The following is a 21,207-nucleotide window of genomic DNA, read 5'->3' as shown; positions in this document are numbered from 1 at the left end:
GAATCTGGGGAGGAGGGACACAAAGGCAGAATAAGACTGCTCACAAAACAGTTTTAGATTTCTAGGGAAATAAAGTCTCCTTTTCGTCTGTTGTAAACAAGAGCAGAATTAGGAGAAATCTGGAAATGTGGGGTGCTTTGTGCCCTAGTTCTTCAATTTTCACAACACAGAAATGAAGGAAAACAAAATGAAATTGCTCTTCCAAGTGGCTGGAGTCTGCCCCACTGCGTCCTCTTGAGGCTCCTCCGATCTTCATTCTCCTTTTGGAGCTGGTGACTTACTGCCTTGTCTGGACATGATAGATATCAAACTTCAGAGTGGTTCTAGGCTCTCATGTCCCCAAATAAAGAGATGAGTCAAGACACACAGCTGGAGCAGAAATAGACATTATTTTCTTACAGCGAAGGAAAAATTGGAGGGAGGCAGTGAGCCGGAGCACGGAGAAAGTTTAGCTTCCTAAAGGATCTGGGTTCTTTTCCTCATTGCTACAGCACAGGCTTTTCTGTGTACGTTCTCCCTGTTGTATGTTCTATCATGTGTTACATGTGTCATGAGTATTTTAGGTTTCTACCAAGGCTAGGTGTTAGTATTATAACTGTTGGGGGAGAATAAGATTGATTTTTGCACAAAGAAAACCATGAACAGATTGAAAGTGCATTCTTTCTGTAAAGAGGGTGTGCCAGAAACCAGAAAGGACCAGCAAGCACATTGGACCATTGGAAAACACAGATATTTACATAACAATCCATAACAGAAGCAGAATTATAGCTATGTAGTAGCAATGAAAATGATTTTATGGTTGGGAGTCACCATACCATGCAGAACTGTATTCCAGGATTGCAGCATTAAGAAGACTGAAAACCGCTGATTTAGGAGGGGATTGGAATGATTACTTATCATTCCATTGCTGGAGATAAGAGTGACATCAGTGTATAAATGAGAAGCATCCAAACTATCTCCTAAGAGTAGCAAACAGGCTACTAATGCAGCAAGTGAAGAGCCAGGATACACCTGTGCTCAGCCTATAATCCCACCAACCATGACAAGCCTTTCACTTTAATCATCACCGATGCTATACCAGTCACAAGCCTCATGTAGGCTTAACCTTCTCTCCGGTTTTTCTGTTTGCTGACTCACTAAGGTACTCTCCATCTTTCTTACCTAACTAGGGCATGTCGTGCTATGACATGATCCAGAACAGCTAGGGCCAGGAAACATTGGAGCAGCTGCAGATGACATCATCTAGTGGTCAACAGATCTTGTCGAGCATAAAGATAAGCTTTCTATCTGTTGAACCCTGGAGTATTTATGGATGACTGATGCCATGTCCTTTGCTAAGGGGCATCGGCATTTGAGGTTCCAGTGTTCCTGGAGCGACATGTGCTCCCTCGAGCCATCATTGAAATGTTCAAAGCAGCCAGGTAACCATAGTGACCATATATCACATCACCTAGAGATGGATAGTTTAGTTGAAAGCTTCATTTTCATAGCAACCAACATAAGAGAAAGTTCTGCTAGCCGCCATTCAAGGTGCCAGATGCCTGCTGGAGAGGCTTTTGGTAATCCCTGGAAGAGTGTTCCTTAAGGGTGCCTGCAATGAGTGATACCATCAGCAACGCCATTCCTAACAATATCTAGAAGTGTTTAATTCTCTGCTAAAGACCTATGAGAAGAGTTGGGTCCCTCTAAGGTGTCACAGGTTAATTTTATGATTTTGTATATTAATTTTACTTAGAAGGAAGACAACTCTTTCAGTTTGCTCAGACTGAGGTGTGATACAGGGTTTCCTGACACCCTGACATCACTGAAGCCAGAAAACTCTTAAGCAAACTGAAAAGAGTGGCCAATCCTAACTGAAGGCAGGAGAAAGGACACTAATGCTGGGGTAGTAAAGAAATAGCAGCCACTCATACCAGCCAGGATTGGGGGTGGTTGGGCACCTTTAACGAGTGAATACTGTTCATGTCTGCAACTTGCCTTTAAAATGGCATAATAGCCCTGTCTGGTGACATGGAAGCATTCCTATTCCTCCGCCCAACAGCAAGAGCCCGTCCTGGAAAGGCAAACTCAATTGACATGCCCAGGCCAGCTTTTGTAGAAATTCCTAAAAATTACAGATGTGATGTCATTCTGAAAAACCCTAATTTAAGCTGTATGGTCTGAATAAACACACTTTGGGTTTTTTGACACTGAGTAGCTTTTTAAAATAGGTTTATTATTCATAACATTTTTTTTATTTTTTCCTTCAACTGCGAACAGTTTGGATAATTGAGATTAATGCTCCTGTTACATGTTAAACAATGCAAACACCCGTCCCTTAACCCATCTCTAAGCTCTGAAATGCATAGTGATATATTTCATTGTTCCTAGAATTGCCATTTGAATGGAATCACTTATTTTCATAGAACACTTATATATTTTGATTAGTATACATATTTTATTATTTGTATTTCTATATGTGCATATTTATCTAGGTAAGTATATGCATCTATGTGTGAGTGTCTAAGGAGGCTGGGAAGCTAGAGTCAAAGGCAGTTGGGAGCTGCCTGATATGGGTGCTGGACCTGAACTACTTGGGTCTTCTGGAAAAGCACTAAGGGCTCTGAACTGCTAGGTCACCTACCCGTCATGAGTCTCACTGTTAAACTTAGTGAGTAGCGTTATTTTACTTAATAGTTGTTTAATATTTATGCTTTAGCCCAATGTTCTGGAACGCATTATGTAACCCACACTGGACTTGAACTTTTAGCACAGCTATCTTTTCCCGCTTGCAATTCTGGAGTTGGCAGGTGTAACAACCATTCCCGGCTTATAATTAGTACTTAAAAATTAGAATATCTATGTATGTGTGTGTATATACACACACACACACACACACACACACACACACACACACATATATATATATATATATATATATATATATATATATATATATATATTAGTACTTCGGCTTCAGTGTACTAACTGAACTTTTTTACAGTTGTCACATGAAGTGAATTTTCTAATATTGCACTAGCTTATTAATAGCAATGGAAAACCGTGATATTTGAAAGTTTTGTGAAGATTTGACAAGCAGATGAACATATAATCACATAACCAGTGAGGCTTAGTCATAAGTATTATAATAGTATTCAATCAAGACATTATTTTAATGATAAAGATTATTATTTCAACTGTCCAAGACTCACTCTCTGTACTGATGAAATTTGTTCCCCAGCAATTGGTCTTTTAGTAGTGGATGGGATGATAATAACTTGTATTCGCGTAATTTATTACAGGTCCTGAAGACTACCTTGAGGTCAGCCTTCCGACAGACTCAAGAGCAAAATACTCTGAGGACCTACGTGGACAGAAGGGAACTGATGACCTAGCAGCTTTGCGACCATCTGTGCCTAGGGTACTAGTGCTTCCTGGGGAAATTTCATGTGAGGTCAGTGCTGGCGGCCTTTAAGTGCCCTGTTGTTTTCATAAACACTACATTTTACCACAATGTGATTTCACTTTGCTCTCTTTCCCAACCCTGTCCCAGAACCTAGAATACTAAGTAGTGCCTAGTGGGCATTTAATACAAATGCTTGACTTTTATAAAACATGACTTGACACTTTAAAAAAGATACACATGCTGTATATATATTTATGTATATATATATGTATGTATAAATACATATACATATATAAATATATGTATAAATACATATAGAAATACATATATATATAAAGCTACTTTTAATAACTTGATTTCACAACAAGCAGATTAAATATTTTATTTTCCTAAAGGGATATTCACTGTTGAATGGTACTTAAAATCACTTATTTTTATCACCATTTAAAAATTGTAAATGTGTTATGGGATGGTGATACCATGCAAGGTAGAAGAATTAATCTCTCAGGAATAAGAATACAGTTAGAGGGAGGGCTTGGAGAAAGTAGCAATATAAAAGCATATTTGACGTTTCTTCCCCTATGCCTGTCTTGGATTGAATGAGTAAACTAAACCATGGGAAGAGTTTGGATCTTGGTGCTGAATCTCAATAGCTATGGTGTCCTTGGGTGAAAAGGACCCCAAAAGAACCTTATGGGAGATTCTCGAAAAGGTCCGTCTAGAAGAGGCTGGTGGCTTTCCATGACCTGACATCAGGAGGTCTCTGATGCTTTCCCTCAATGCTGTGGTCAGCAAAGCTGAATGTTCTGTAGGGTTACTGAAGTTTGAACTCCTTACTTTCACCCAGCATGCTGTTCTGACAGAATTGTTCCTTTAAGTCACTTTCCTGTCTGTGCTTGAGGAACTAGAACCACTTGGACACTACCACAGACATGCTGGAAATTTGAACTGTGTACTTTCCAGATAGCAGACATAGACGCATAGGCAAGTTGCCACATGGGTAACAGAATGGGTAGCTTACGTTGGGGAGAAAGGGGCTAAGTAGCCAAAGATGGCAGCTCCCATGGAGTCGGAAACAATGGAAGGAACAGGAAAGAAAGGTAATAAAAGCAATGTGATCTAGTCTCAGATAGATGAAATCAAAGTAGGAAATAAAATGACACTTGGAGTAAAAATAGTTCCCCAGGAGTTATGCAATGAGTCTAAAGAGCTGATTTAAAAACTATCTGCGGCTGTATAATTTGAGTATTATAAAACCCTCCCTGTATTAGTCACAGGAAAATTGAAACTCAGTAGCAGGCTTCAGTCGTCTTCAAGCCGACATTTCTTCTGCCGCTGACTCGTCCGGGGTCCTTTCAATAGATCATCGTGGGCTTTTCTTCTTTTTTATGGCTATAGATAGAATTCTTTCAGGCCTGATAAAGTTAGGTTATTTCAATATCAAATCTGTCTTGAGAACCCTACTTTTGAAGAGAAACCCTAGAAGTCAAGAGATCATAGAAGACATTTTAAACTCAGCATTATGCTCCAAATTTTCAAGATAATCTCATCCTTTGGACCAAAAATAGTTACCCCAGACAAATCTTGGGCTCTCGGTAAGTAGTTCTTAGCATAACTTGAAGCACCACAGAAAAGGCCATTTGGTTCCAACTGAGTGAAAACTGTGTTTCTGGTTTCCCTGAAGAATGTTCAGTGTACGTCAATTATCTGGAGTGACAACCTTTGAACTTCACCTTCTTTCTGAGAAGTCTTCTAGGTAGTGTGTCGGCTGAGACCCGAGACCAATGCCTCTTCTTAAAAGGGACAACAGAGATTTCTCTGGGATCCTAACACTTCCAGAACCTACCAGCGCTATCGCTGACAGTTTCTAGGCAATTGGGAGTGAGCCTCATTCATACCTAGCATGGTTAAAACCCATTGCGTGGTTCTGTGTTTCCAACATGCTGATGTGACCATGTCTGATAAGGGCACAGACTTCCTTCCTTGTGAAGAGAATTGGTTATTTGGTGTCCCTCCTCCCCACCATGTTCTCCAGCACCACTCCTGCCCTGTTGCTGCTGGCTGTACAGAAACTGGGTCTATGGACCTGCCTCTTACAGTGTTTCAGCTCACCGTCCACTCTTGCTCTTCAGAGATGGTTTTTATAAACTGCTAACTGAGGTAGAGCTTTAAGCTGTTCACTGCCTGTGATCGCACGAGCTGGGGAACATCGAGCCTTCTGCTGTGTAACCTTTCCCAGAACCTTTCTTTTTACACGTTATCAATTCCATGAGCCTTGACGATCTTGTTCCCCTTCCAAAACAGGAGAAAAATGTGATTTTTCTCTTTAGTATTGATCCATTGTTCTACTTATAAGGGTTATTCCCTTACTCCTTGAGAAATAAATAAGTAGGTGTATTCTGTGTACAGAATTATATTTTATTTTTTATTAATTAACTATTTTATTTTTTTACATTCCAAATGTTGCTCCCCTCCTGGTTCCCCTTCACAGAGTTCTTCCTCCATCCTCTCTCCCACTCTGAGAGAGTGTCCCCCTCCACATCCCCACACTCTGGGGCATCAAGTCTCTAAGGGGTAAGGCTCATCGTCTCCTACTGAGGCCAGACAGGACAGTCCTCTGCTGCATATGTGCTAGGAGTCTCTGACCAGCCTGTGTATGCTCTTTGGTTGGTGGATAGAGCCTTTCTTTACGTTTCTATAGGACTGCATACTTTGTTCTGTCTTAGCATAGAGCCTTTTCATGTGTTTATTGCTCAGGACATTTGGCTTTGTAGCACATTACTCTGGATTTTGTATTGCAGGGTAACAGTTATAAGGAATTTGGTGTTACTTAGGTCTGCCTAAAGTATCCATTGCTCAGATAACACACCCATTTTCACCTTTCTGATGGAATCCACATGGAAGGAGTTTGTGGATGATATTTAGAGCAGCAACCTTTGTTCACACTGTCCAAGGCTTCACTGATGTGACTCTATAGTGGTTCTCCACTGGGAAGAGTTTTCCCTTCCTTTTATAGGGGTAGACGCTGAGTAAAACTGCAAGCATCTCTGATTATCACAATTGCTCCTGACGTCTAGTTGATAGGAACCAGAAGATGCAAAATATTACATAATGCACAAGGCGCACTCATGACAGTAGCTTATCTTATCCAAAGTAGCAATCCTACTAAAGTTAAGTTCTGTCTCCTGGTGTACACCCACAACAAATGAGTCATCATCTCTGCTGCCTAATGGTGGCACTAAGAACTCATGCTCCAGCCTGAGGCTCAGTGAAGCTGGCATAGTTGTCCTGTGCTCACTTACTTTGTGAGACGTGTCAGCTCCTTCGTGATTCTGTTAACATCTTCCACACATCTTACATAAAGCTTTCAGAAGTACTCTTCTCAGAACCCTCGCCTCTCCTGCTCTTTCTGTGAGTCCCCATCAAAGATGATGTAAGGAAGTCTCTCTCACCTCCACAGAAGCATAGCAGTTGAAAGCAAGCTTTTTCCCTTCGTCTTGTTTTTTTCTGTGTGGAAGATCCTTCACGTATCCCTACCCCTTCCTTCTAATTCTTTTTCTACTGGCATGGGGCAAATTGGTGTTGACTGCAGAAGCCCATGCAGTAAGTTCACCAAATCCCATGAGCCTATCTTCTTTGAGGTGTAATCTTTTAACATAAAGTAGTCATGAATGTGTGAAAAGGCCATTGGTCACTGTGTAAAAGCCTTAGTGAGCTGACAGTAATCTATTGGGCTCTCCATCTTCTACCTTTGTTTAAATTTCAGCCCAAACACCCAAGCAAAACTGCACTACATAACTTATTTTATTATAGACTAAATCACCATCTTTTTTATGAATGTTAAGTTTTCTGAATAGTCAGCTACCTTTAGAGTTTATAAGTAGCAATGATCATAACCCATTATTTCTGTGAATTCTTGGATCCCCCAATAAAGGACTCAAGCTTGGGGTCAAAAAGACTAAATGGCAGCTTCAAAATTGATAAAAATAAATTCATGATATCTGAACATCATAAAGCTTTTTTTCTTGGATCAAATGTAGCCATGAAACTAAAGCCAGAGCTTCTGTCCTGGATTAAGCACTTCACTTCAGGGAGATGTAGATGGATGTAAGGCCCCCACATGGAGGGTGGTTAGTGACAGTGCCTAACATATTCACCTCAAAACTGTCATATTTTCAGACATATTGTATTTTTAGAGGATTCGCTAAATCCATAATGCTCAGAGGATATTAAAAGGATATATCAGAGTATTGTGGATAAAAATGCTATCAGAGCATTTTGGATGAGGAGACCTAACAACGGATAAAAAGGTTGACTTAGTAATGGCCGAGTACAGATGTAGATGTGAACGTGTTAGTGCTCGCTTGAGAGTTTTTAAGTTCTCGCAGGCTAAAGTTAGAGGGAGGGTACTATAAAATATGAGTGGGACTTTGGTAGAAAGCATAGCTGTGAGGAACCAGAGCAAGGAACCAGAGCTGATCAACAAGGCAGCATCAGCTTTAAAGAGTTCCAGCTACTTAACTTGCAGAATGAAAATGCAAAGCCCTGTGTTCAAATTTAGTTTGCATTTCAGGGCAATGGCAGCAAACTATTAAACCAATGGTTTTTAAAGCCCCTTTGAGTCCCGTGTGCCTCTGAGGGTCTTGGATGCAAGAAAGCAGACCATGGTGCAAACGAAGATGCGGGTGCTTCCCTTAGGGCGTCTTCTACTTGCAACTTTTTGCTGGAATGGTTGGGTGGGTGTTGGGTGGGGGAAAGGGGATAAAATTTGAAATGTAAATAAGAAATATCCAGTAAAACACTTAAATGTTAAAAATCAAGGTGGCATCCTGCCCTGTATTATGGTGGGACCCCGGTGCATAAGTAGCATCATATGTAGGGCTTCTCAGAAATGAGAGTGACAGGCCTTAGAGAATAAAGAGTTTGGAGAGCACACCTGAGCTTAGCAGTTCCAGAATCAAGCAAGGAGTGACATAGGCATTGAAAAGAACACTGAAGAGTGTTCAACAATGGCTAGTGAGAGCTAGAGCCAAAATGAAACGTGAAGTCATTGGGGTTGAGTGAGAGATGCGAGGACATTGAACGTATGAAGTGCAGATATGACTATGTTCCTTAGAAGCCGTCATGTTACCTGTCAGGGACAGGAGCAGAAGCTGCAATGATGGCAGGTCCTGTGAGGTGGGTTCTGTTCTCTCATGTAAAGAGAAACTTAAACCAGACTTGGATAAATATTTGGAATGTGACTACTACTAAGAATGCCTGAAGTGGACCTGAGCGATTGGTGGCGTTACAGAGCGGTTGTAGGAAGGCCGGGGTGTTCCCCACTAAGATGGGATTTTTACTGGTGTGTGACTTTGCTTAAAGCAATAACACAAGAGTAAGAAACATTTGAGTTGGTGGCTTTTTAATAAATGTGTCTTGCAAGTGTACCTCTGAGGTTCCTATTGACTCTTAGGATGATTTTACAATGACAAGGACTTTTGGCAGATGATATCTGAGAAAATCACTAAATAGTTTACTTTTCACAGCATCAGATAACATAATATAAGAATAATGTGGATCTGCAAGTTTGATAATTCTTAACAGGTTTTATAATATAATATTAAATTGTATTACTTGTCTTCTCCATTTCAGAACTAACTAGGGTGTGTCTGTGTATGTGTGTGTCTCTGTGCGTGAGTGTGCGTGAGTGTGTGTGTGCATGTGTATACATGCAGTGCATGCATACATGTGTGTATATAAATTGTGTGTTTTGTGTGCACATGTGTGTGCATGTACATGTTTATCTGAGTTTCAGTTTGTGTTTGAGATGATACCCTTATATAAACAATGTATGTCATAATTTCTATAAAGTAGATAGACATCTAAAATGCTTATCCATTTCCAATCTCTATATTAACTTCATTCTTCTTGGTTATTATATACTATTCTAGATTTAGTACCCCCAAAAAACAGTCTCTATATTTTTACCTCTGTTCACAGCTCAAACTTCTCCAACATAATTAAATCTTGAAATTTTCAGTTGTGTAACTTTAGTCATGTCAGAAACCATCATAGGCCCTTATATAAGAACTTCTACTACACAAACTGTGGAACTTTGTAATATTAATATTTTCATTGTGTTTTAATGTAAGAGGTTCGAAACTTAAATTTGTTAAGTTTATGCAGACATAGACAGAGAGAGGGGGAGAGGGGGAGGGGAGCGGGAGAGACAGGGACAGGGACAGGGACAGGGGGATGGAGACAGAGATAAACGGAGTAATGAATTGTTGAAATGTCAAAAAAACACACGTGAGAAAGGACTTGACTGAACTGTTGCTGTGTGTGCAATGGTCTGAGTTCTGAGACCCTGCAGTGCAAAGCGATCGATGTTCAGGAAGAAGGGAGGGTAAAGGATGTAATTGTGTTCTCACTGATCTCAGTTGTAAAGCGTGGTTGGGGATGGAATCGAATTTGATAGCTATTAAAGTAATTAATTTAAAATGCAGTGAGTCGTGAACTTATGTATATCTGAACATGGTTGAAAATACAATAGGACAGACGGATTGACTGACAGTTTAGCAGTGGAGCAGAGACTAAAGGAAAGGTCACCCAGAGAGGCCACCTGGGGATCCATCCCATATGTAACCACCAAACCCAGTCACTATTATTAATGCCAAGAAGAGCTTGCTGACAGGAGCCTGATATTGATGTCTCCTGAGAGGCTCTGCTAGAGCCTTACTGATACAGATTAAGATGCTTTCAAGCAACCATCAGACTGAGCACAGGGACCCCTGTGGAGGAGTTAGAGAAAGGACTGAGGGAGCTGAAGGGGTTTGCAACCCCATAGGAAGACCAACAATATCAACCAACCAGAACCCCCAGGGCTCCCAGAGACTAAACCACCAACCAAAGAATACACTTGGGGGGACCCATGGTTCCAGCCACATGTGTAGCATAGGATGGCCTTGTCTAGCATCAATAGGAGAAGAAGCCCTTGGTCCTGTGAAGGGTCATTTCCCCAATATAGGGGAATGCCAGGGTGGTGAGGTGGGAGTGGGTGGGTGGGAGGGGAGAGCATCCTCATAAGGGGGAGGGGAGGAGGAAGAGGGGGAAACCTGAAAAGGGGATAACATTTGTAATGTAAATACATAAACTATTCAACAAAAAAGAGTTTGACCACTGATGAATGCTGCAGGCACTTTGGTGAGGGACCACTCTTTGAAGTGCTTGATGTATTGTATCTTTACAGAGTCCCGGTGAGATATCCATTCTGTTGAAAGACGAACTAACTGGTGAAATTCTGGAAGTTGAATTTGCGTCGACCAGCAAGCGCCTCCGAGCTCGGCCCGCACGCTGGAGTAAGAGTGTCTGGCGTATGAAAGCTGCAGGTGAGAAATTTCGTGTTTTAATAAGAATAAAACCTCTCCCTGAGTTCCCTTCCTGTGATTTATGATACATGGTTTCACTTCCCTGCAGAAACTGAGTCTGCTCTGCAGGTGCTTCCTGTGTTAATTCATACATGTTCAACGTTGTTATTATTAATCTGATTTGCAAAAGGGAGATTGTGTAAATCCTCCGAACTTCGTTTGTATACCGTTTAGGGGAACAGCAGCCAGTAACATCAAACATTACTAAGTATGTCAGTGAGAAGACGTTGATATATAGTAGCTGTTAAATATGGAACTAAATTTATTTCCTTTATGTAGCGTGAGGATTCACATATATTTAATTTTATTAAAGAACTTTCTGTTTCCTTTTTTTCTGTCTTCAGTCCTAGCCTTGGAAAATTCTTGGCTGTTTTATAAAGCCTAATTCTTTTTCAATATTTTCTTTTTTTTAATTGGATTTTTTTTATTTATTTACATTTCACATGTTATCCCCTTTCTTTGTTTCCCCTCTGCAAACCCCCTATCACATTCCCCATTACCCTGCTTCTATGAGGATACATCTAGCCTTCACAGGATCAAGGGCCTCCCCTCCCATTGATGCCAGATAAGGCACCTTTAGCTCCTTCACTGCTTCCCCTAACTCCTCCACTGGGGTCCCTGTGATCAGTCCTATGGTTGGCTTTGAGCATCCCCATCTGTATTGGTCAGGATCTGGCAGAGTCTCTCAGGAGACATTCATATCAGACTCTTGTCAGCAAGCACTTCTTGGCATCAGCAATAGTGACTGGGTTTGGTGTCTGCATATAGGATGGATCCCCAGGTGGAGCAGTCTCTGGATGGTCTTTCCTTCAGTCTCTATCCCAATATTTGTCCCTGTATTTCCTTTAGACAGGAACAATTCTGTGTTAACATTTTGGAGATGGGTGGGTGGCCCCATCCCTCAACCAGGAACCATGCCTAAACTCTGGATATGGTCTTGACAGGTTCTCCCTCCTCTTTGCGGGGTATTTCAGTTAATGTCAACCCTGTGGAGTCCTAGGAGGCACTTGCTTTCCTAGCATCTGGGACTTTCTGGTTGGTACCGCCACTTTCCCATCCCCCATTGCTACACACCTCTGTTCAATTCCATGACCCTCTGTACATCTCCCCCATCTGCTCCCATACATGATTCTGCCCCTCTTTTTCCCCTCCCCCTCCTCTCCTCCTCCTAAGTCCCTCCCACCCACTACTACCCTTGATTATTTTGTTCCCCCTTCTAAGTAGAACTGAAGAATCCACTATTTGGTCTTCCTTCCTCTTGAGCTTCATGTGGTCTGTGAGTTGTATCATGGTGCTTGAGAATAGAGATTTTTATGACTGAGTTACCTCACTCAGGATGATAGCTTTCTAGATCTGTCCATTTGCCTGTGAATTTCATGAAGTCATTGTTTTTAATAGCTGAATAGTATTCCATTGTGTAGATGTACCACATTTTTGGTATCCGTTCTGTTGAAGGACATCTGGGTTGCTTCCAGTTTCTGCCTATTATAAATAAGGCTGCTATGAACATAGTGGAGCATGTGTCCTTGTTATATGTTAGAGCATCTTTTGGGTGTCTGCCCAGGACCACATCTACATTATTGTTCTCGTCCTATTCTATCTCATTTGTGAAGCTAATCATTTGATTATTCATTTTTCCTTGCTCCATGCTAAACTGTGTTAGACTCTAAATTTAAGACAGACTAAGCATACTTCCTCATAATACAATCTGCTTGTCCTGAAACAAAAATTAGCTTATCAATTCTGGAAAGTTTTTACATAAATGGAAGAATATTTTGTGCTGGAGAAATGGTTGGACAGTTAAAAGTACATATTGCTCTTACAGAAACCCAAGGTTGATTCCCAATACCTACAGTTGTAAGATGAGCTTCCCCCAACTTTCTATATTTCTAGCTCCTGGGGATTTGACACTCACTCTGGTTTCCACCGGCATCTATTTTCACATACATGTACCCATACATAGATATACATAAAAAATTAAAAATAGTGAAAATAAATATTTTTAAATGTAAGACTACTTATTTTATGGCATTTTTTTAAATTGAGCACACAATTATAAAACTTCAGAAATATGAACTTTATAAATATCTTATATAAAACCGTATTTACTCTTACGGATATGGAAATATAAAATACTCATAATTGCAAAATATGCAAATTAAATAAATTAAGTAAGAAGCTAGGGATTATTCACTGTATTTATATTTCTAAGCAAGTATTGTTTATTAAATTTCTCTGTGGATCTCTCACCCAGCTGGCAGTGAAGTTGAGTTCTCAGAAGCAGAGTCTTTATTCCAGTGATTTACAAACATTCAGACATAGTTTCCTATTATAGAGAAACACGTAGAAATGTGGAGGGAAGATTCTCTCTCTCTCTCTCTCTCTCTCTCTCTCTCTCTCTCTCTCTCTCTCTCTCCTTTTATTTTCTTCTTCCTAGTCCCTACTACCCTTGTCAGGTTTTTAAATGACTAAGTGAATGGCAATTTCTAAGTAATTCGTACTAGGGATCAAAGTAAATGTAGTTAAAATAAATCAATACAGAAATGTCAATATCACAAATTAAGAAGCACTTAAATAATATTTCTCAAGTATCGGATCAAGTTGTCCAATAAAAGTAGTCAAATTACCTAAGATTTGTGCTTGGTATACTGAATGCCCAGAGTAGTGGAACGAATAAAATACAGCAAAGTTACTGAAACAATCAGAAGAAAACATTTTTCAAACATCTTAACACTAAGACTAAACTTTCATAAGATACTTTAAAGAATAAGAAAGAAATATAATAATAGACAAGTAGAATTTTATTAAAATAAAAATTAAAACAAACAAAAAACCCAAAATACACACACACACACACACACACACACACACACACACACACACACACAAGAAAAACCTACAGCACAGCAAAGGAAATGATTGACAGAGTTAAGAGACAGCCAACGAATGGGAGAAAGTATTTACGAACTCTTTGATAAGAGATTAATGCCCAGAAAATATATGAAATTCAACACCAGCAGAGTAGTCCTATTATTTCATGTGTGTGCGTGTGCGTGTGCGTGTGTGTGTGTGTGTGTGTGTGTGTGTGTATTTGTGTGTTTTGCTGTTTTTTAATTTGGTTTGCTTGTTTGTTTCCTTCTTTGCTTGTTTGTTTCCTAAAGAGAGAGAGAGTTGGATAGATGAGGAAGAAAGAGAGAGATGGGAGGAGGTGGGAAGGAGCAAAGCTTGATCCGAGTATCATGTGTAAATTTTCAGTTACAAAAGAATAGGAAATCATATACATAGACACGTAAAAGAAGTGACCAACACATATGAGGTAAAATGCTCAAGATCCCTAATCATCAGGAGAAAAAAGGACAACCAGGAGGGATGACCACCTCACTACATCAGAATGGCTATTATCAAAGGACACAAAGTAACAAGCCCCAGAGAGGATGGGGGAAGAGAATCTCTAACCTGTTGCTGAGAATGGAACAATGCAACATTATGGAAAGAAGTTGAATATACCATTATCATCTGACTCCATAGGTCCAATCAGAAGTATACCCTGAGGGAAAAAAATCATCTTATGTGCAGAGCACCCTGCACTGCCATGTTGATTGCAAGAATTGTCCACAGTAGCCACGGAGTGAAATTCCCATCCATACTCATTAATAGAGAAATAGACAAAACAATATCTGTACTTTATGTGCACTTGTATGAATATTATTCAACCATATCAAAGATAAAGCTGTATACTAATAACAAGTTGAAGGAAAATAAAAAACACTAAGGGGAAACAAGCCATTTAGAGAAAGACAGATATCACTAAGTGTCACTCACTTGTGGAACTTGAACTGAGCTTAATCTTAGAAACTGAATCTGTAATTTTTGAAATTTTGAATTTTTTATAAGAGATAACACCGGTGCCACGTGTTTTTTCAGCTGGTAACAATGCAAGAAAAATCCAATACCGTATTCAGTGATGCTCGGATGGAAGGAAATTCTTAGACTCCTTTCTTCCCCTTTGACCTATTTCACCTTTGCCCTCAGTTTTTTACCTGAGAGAATGCATCTGGTTAGGGGCCTACCCACCCTACCAGCTCAATAATTGGATGTTTCTCTAATCACTTGATTTTCCCAGGGACCTAATTTTTCCTATGGCTAAAGCAATTTGAAATTACTATAGTTTCAGCTTCGAGCTAAGTCTTAAGAACATGGTAAAGTTTTCAACTAGAAATATTAACTAATTTCTAAGCAGAAGAAACAAAGTATTCCTCCGATACCAACAACATCACGAGGAAACAAACCTAACAGCGCGGGGGGGGGGGATCTAATTAAAAGTTGAAAGAAATATGTAATGCATGAACAAAAGCATTGAATTTTTATTAATTATGAAACTGTGCTCTAGATAATATAAATTATATCTTCTTATCTCATGCAAAGGGTAGTGTTGGGAGAACTTGCTTACTGTGCTGAACTTTTATGTGAAAGAAACAATTGATCAGTAAATTTATGTTCAGTGTGTGGTTTCTAGGTATTTTTCTGGAAAAGAATTTTAAAATGTTTTAATCTGAAACCATACATTAAGCTGAAGCCAGTTACATAAAGTCTATTGAAACCAATTTTATTCAGTTCTAGCAACACCAACTTCCTCTCAACCACACACTCCCCACATTAGCTCAGAACATGCATGTTATAACGTTGACTCTGATGTTATTTCTCTCATTCTCATTGGATGTCTATTTGGGGGGAAAACTGTGATATATTCTGGTGCATAGCATTTTATAAAACAAGTAAAATGTCTCTTCAAGAATGAGAAGATAGAAATTTTAGTTTCTTGATCCTGTTTGGTTTCAGATTCCTCTTGTTGGCTTTCCATTTACCTGAGCTAAATGACAGGGTGTGCTTATTTCTTCACAAGGTGACATGTGAAGAATTTTTAAGAAAGTTAAGCATTCATAGCTTAAGATGCTGGTCTTTTCATGAGACTTCTGAACTCCAGAGTTTGCATGACATTTCCAGGAGAATTTGAATAATCTCTCAATGACAGAGTAAAAGCTGTTCAAATTTATCCTTTGAGTAGTTCCAAAGGCAAACTTTGCTTAAACTTGTTACACTAAAACATTATTTTTAAATTAAAATAATTGTTTATTTTTTATTTTTTAATGAAAGGCCCCAGGTTTTTAATGTAATTTTAATTCTGTTGGTATATTACAGTAGAATCCAAAGTACAGTTTGTCAGTCATTTGAACAACTTGTTTACAGAAAGGCTTCAGACGGACAGGTGGATGACTTGGATGGATGGATGGATGGATGGATGGATGGATGGATGGATGGATAGATGGATGGATGGGTGGGTGGATGGATGGGTGGATGGATGGATAAAAGATTGACTAGATGGAAAGATGTATAAATGTAGGGAGGGAGAGATGGGAGGGAAAGAAGGAGGGAAAAAAGGAGAGAGGGAGGAAGGGAGGGAGGAAGGACTGGAGGGAGCAAGGAGGGAGGGAAGGAGGGAGGGAGGGAGGGAGGGAGGGAGGGAGCAAGTGGGAAGGGAGGGATAACCCAGAAAGAATCCTGAAGATTCTGGATACATTTGCTTTCCCCCGGATCTCTCATTCTAATCAGTTGCTACATTTTTCTAAATTTCAATCAACCTTACCTCAACATAAAATTTCTAGAAACATTCATGTAATTAATTGTATTTCTTCTTCCTAAAATTGAAACAAACACCCTGATAAGCATTATACTCTGCTATTAACTCTTCCTTGTGTTTTGTAAGATTTTCCAGCTGGTTTGGTCACTGTCAATATCTATTGTGATGGAATGATCAAGGCCACAACAGAGATCAAATACTATTCAGCAGCAAAAGCAACAGAAAGTCCATTTAGAGTGTCAGACCCGGACAAGGGTTTGTGCCAGGTAAGATGATCTGTCTAGAAGCAAATCAAGTGTGTGCTAGAGGGCTGATGTGGGGAGAGAGGAGCCTTGATTTGGTGCATGGTTTAGAGAATGTGAATGGATGGATGATCCACATGAAGGGAGGAAGCCACCCTCTGAGGCGCAGAGATACAGACCCATTACTTTGCTTCAGTCAAGTCACTCCTGATAATGCCAGCCAGAGACAGCTTGTCCATTACAACGTGGCTATCGGGACAGTTCTATTTAAAGCAATTACAGAGCAGATAGATAAGAGAAGAGAGAGAATCAAAGAGCACCATTGAGAAATGAATTTCTTTACATAGAAGGGGACAGCACAAAACAGAAGAAAATCAGACTGTGGATCTGATGCTTTAAGGCTCTGTCAGATGACCCCAGCTACCACCAAACAGGGAGAACTTGGAAAGAATCTTGTATCTGCATTCACGTGGACATTTTTAGATTGTTCTGACTTTCATTCCTTACTGTTACCTGATAGTCAAAATTATTGAATCAGACATGTTCATTAAGAATTCTAGATAGGTCAGGCGGTTGGAGCACACTCAAGAGGTAGAGACAGGTAGATCTCCATGAGTTCAGAGGATAGCCTGGTCTACTGAGCAAGTTCCAGGACAGCCACGGCTACACAGGAAAAAAACAACAAACAAGCAATCAGATAAATTGTGGCATGAGGAAGAGTCCCCAGATCTTTCCTCTCACGTGACAAAATGTTGCTTAGAGATGGGGATTTCATGATGGATGACCCATCCTTGACATGTTTTCTTGTGTAGGTTATATGAAAGATTTTTCAGAAAGCTTAAGGTATTAGTTTGGTTTCTGCATTAAAAAAAACTTTTAATAGGAAGAAATCGGGTTTTATATGAAAATATATCACTTATACGTTTGTTCCAAGGAGTTTCAAAATGAAATAAATATTTTAATGTGAAATAGAAATTGTATAAGATTTGATGCTATAAAGGAAGTAGGAAAGTGTGGGGATTATTGTTCTTTCTGTTTGTTTGGTTGGTTGATTAGTTTTCTTTCTTTATACTTACAGTTAGAATTATAAACATGGCTTAATTGTCTGGCTGGGAGAGCAGGTCAGGAGGGGGTAGAAGAGAAGGGAGGTTTGGTTCAAACAGTGTGATCTTCGCATTTACCTTTGAAATCTGTAGCAAAACTGTCCAGGACAGTGATGTCGACAGGCTGGCAAGATCCTTTTGTGACTGACAGGGGAGGCTTGACTTACTTTGTGCCACACTTCAGCATTCTTCTCTGTGAGTGGTACATTTTAGGACAATGGAAAAGCCAAATGTCTTAGGAAAGAATGGAGAGTGAAATGCCATTTGTCAGACTGGAAAGTCTGGAGACGTTTGACAAGTCATCTATATTGCAGTAGCAAAACAAGGGCAAACATAATAGCTTGAAGTCCATTACTTCCTTTTCTTGTGTCAAGTCTACCTTACCTTGTCTTGTATTAAAAATTCTATTCATAACTAAAACTTAATAAAGGGAATAGAAAGTATTCTCTGTCTATGGTTGGTGCAGAAGTAGTTTCCAAATACATGACTGTAGCACTGGGTTTAATGCCAAGGGGCAGTTAGTACATAGTGAAAATTTCAGGTAGGGCTTCTGGACATAGTTCTTTTTTAGGATAAAATTATGTGCAAGTTATGATTTCTACTGTAGCTTGAAGTAAATGTGCAGATTTTAGGAATCTAGAAAAAACGCTAATTTATTTTGACCCCATGTCTGAAATGGGAGGTGAGAAAAGACTGTGGCTATGCTATAATTTTTCCCTCCCCAAGGCCCAGGAGCCTGTACAGGGAAGACGGACTGGATTGCAGTTTTGCTATTAGGATCAGCATGCACACTGAGTCTCCAAAGTCAGAGCTAGTCTAGCCTGTGGACAGCAAATTTCCTACTGGCAAAGAGAGACATTAGAGTTAAGGTTAAAGTACCTGAATGGGGAGACATGTGAGGATTTTGCTACTGACCTGACCTCAGGGCCTAGGGATTATTGGGGGATTAAGGGAAGCACAGTGGGGTCTTGGCAAGTACACTGGGCCCTAGGCCAACTCGAATGTTCTATCATAGGCTGGAATGAGTAGCCTTGCTTTAGTTCCACACCATAGAGCATAGATTGCAGTGGACTGGGGATCCTCTAAATCTGCACAGTTATCTAAATTCACCGTAAGGAAGATCCTATATTTGACAGAGGAAGAACTACAGAAATATTTCCTTGGTGTGTTTTAAGGTCAGTCATGTACAAATTACTCTTGTGAGTTCAGATAGAAAACTACAGTGATTATTTCCTTTTTATGACACTAAATCCAATAATTTGTATACTTTGCAAATGGCCCATTGAATACCTCTACTCAAAACGCAACACACATTGTGATCATACTCACCATAATTATTGTTTATTTGTAAGAAAATGTGCAGCAAGTTATGAGTTTGTCAACACCCTGCCTGCCTGGCTGAAATGGCAGACTGTAAAATCTGCTGTGAAGTTCGCACACGGTTCAAGGGCAGATATGATTTCAGTAAGTCTGAAATTACTGACAGGATTCTTCTATAGCCGCGTAAATGCTGCTGGGCATGTAATAGTCTAAACCCAGTGTGAGTTTGAGGAAAGAGTAATTAATGAGAAATCTGTGCATTTTGTTCCTCGGTTTTCCCAGAACTCACAACAAGAGACTTTACATGGTATTTAAAAGCTATTGAACAACAGGGCAACATGATCATTCTATGAGTTTTAATAAAGAATTAATGGAAGAACTAATTTTGTTTTGTTTTAGCCATGTCCATTAAGGTTTAGAACACTTTAACTCAATTAACTTAACGATCTATTTCTTCATCATTCCTTTTTTTTCCCGGAATGGTAAACTCTAAAATCCCAATCCTAATAAAGTCTCGATCCATAGTGCCATACTTAAAACAGACAGCTCTTCCTGTGAAAAAATATCTAAACTTTGTTTTGGTGGGGGGGGGCGGGGATAATTAAGATTCAAATACTGGAGTTAGAAATACTGCAATTTCTCTCTCACAAAGATAATTAAAACCTGTGAGGCTTTCATCCTATTTACACAAGTGTCTTGGGGACAGCAAAGTGTTATCTTTTTTCAAGAAATGACTATAGTGAAACTAGGTCAACTACTAAAAGAATATAGTAATTCTTAGTCATCTTGTTCTTTAAAAGAACTTTATGTTATTGGATGTCCCCTTGTGAGGACAGATTTTGTTCTAAGACCCTGCTTTTCTCTCTCCCCTTCTTCTCAGCTGCCAAGGGGAGTCACTTCCCTCTGCCTACACTTCTTGCCCAGTGACTCTGCCTTGGTACAGGCCTAAGAATGGTAATGCCAGCTGACCATGAACTGAAACCCCTGAAAATATGATCCAGCATCAATGTTTCCCCACTTGTCATAGCTCTCAGGCATTTTTTTCAGTGATGGAGGCCTCCCCAACACTAAAGTCAGAGGGGTTGGAATGAGGAAAGGTACTGGCTTGGGAACCTAACACAGTACAAGTGTGCCCAGTGTGTTCTAACACTATTAATGTCCTTAAGGGGAATTTCTTCACCCAGTTAAACTTGTGCTCAGAATAGTTTCTTTTGAAGATTCTCTTCTGGGAACCCCTTCTCTTTCTAGTAATTTTCTAAAATTTCCACTAGGCCCTTATCCGTGTCAAAATGTTGGTGCCAACCTTCCAATTTTCACCACCCCCTTTTGATGCAAGTGAAAATGCAGGGAGGGGCAATGGTGTTAGCTGGAGTGTGCAGTCGACTTTCTGTTCTCAAAGGACAGGAATATTCAACCTCATTTCTATGCCTGTGATAAAGGCTCTCAAACCTTTTCCAGAACCATCTCTTATCAGTGCATCCCTCCATGTTTCTTCAGTACGTCATTGTTCACCTTAGTATTCTTTTGAGGCTACTATGTGCTCATATCATGCAAAAATATATTACAGCACTGTTCTTCCTGCCCCCCAACACACTTGGTAAAAAGATGGATTTTTTTTCATCTTCATAAAGCCACCATCTTTCCCACAGTTACTTCCTTGTGTCTGGGTCACAGCTAGCATTTTATTACTTCAGAACATGAGGAAAACTCACTGACACCTTCTTTTCTAAGATTATTTGAATAACTTAGTGAAACTCTGTCAACCCAGTATGCAAAGGAGGTAGTGAGAGAAGTGAAAGCATCCCCTAAAAATACTTTGTGGTTCATATAGAGAATAACCCACAGTTCATGCAATCTCCACCTCTCAGAAGTGTGTTAGACCAGGCGATGAGGAACGGTGTTCTAATTCTTCGTCATGTTTCACTATTGCAATGGACCACAAGTTAGTGCACTTTGCCATTGACTGAGCAACTCCAGAGATCGGGGTAGATCATGAGCATAAGCTGTAATTCCTTATTAAAATGACAACCACTTAGTTTGCGAGAGCTGGGTTTCTTTCACACTAAAGGACTTTTTTGGGTGTCTAGTGAGGGATCTAGAATGCTTACTC

At 39.8% G+C, this 21,207-nt stretch overlaps 1 protein-coding gene across 5 annotated transcripts in view; it reads left to right on the top strand.

Moving 5' to 3' along the window:
• Bank1 (B-cell scaffold protein with ankyrin repeats 1) overlaps window positions 1–21,207 on the top strand; it is a 270,011-nt gene that overhangs the window by 65,407 nt on the left and 183,397 nt on the right. For all 5 annotated transcript variants that reach the window (XM_017591004.3, XM_039102804.2, XM_039102806.2 and 2 more), the window contains exons 3-5: window positions 3,282–3,433; window positions 10,617–10,755; window positions 16,559–16,698. In XM_017591004.3, the coding sequence (XP_017446493.1) occupies window positions 3,282–3,433; window positions 10,617–10,755; window positions 16,559–16,698 (431 nt within the window). The remainder of the gene's footprint in view (window positions 1–3,281; window positions 3,434–10,616; window positions 10,756–16,558; window positions 16,699–21,207) is intronic.

Source organism: Rattus norvegicus, chromosome 2 (genome assembly GCF_036323735.1).
Source record: "Rattus norvegicus strain BN/NHsdMcwi chromosome 2, GRCr8, whole genome shotgun sequence".
In the NCBI taxonomy this organism is placed as follows: Eukaryota; Metazoa; Chordata; class Mammalia; order Rodentia; family Muridae; genus Rattus; species Rattus norvegicus.
This window is presented reverse-complemented; position numbering and strand designations above follow the sequence as displayed.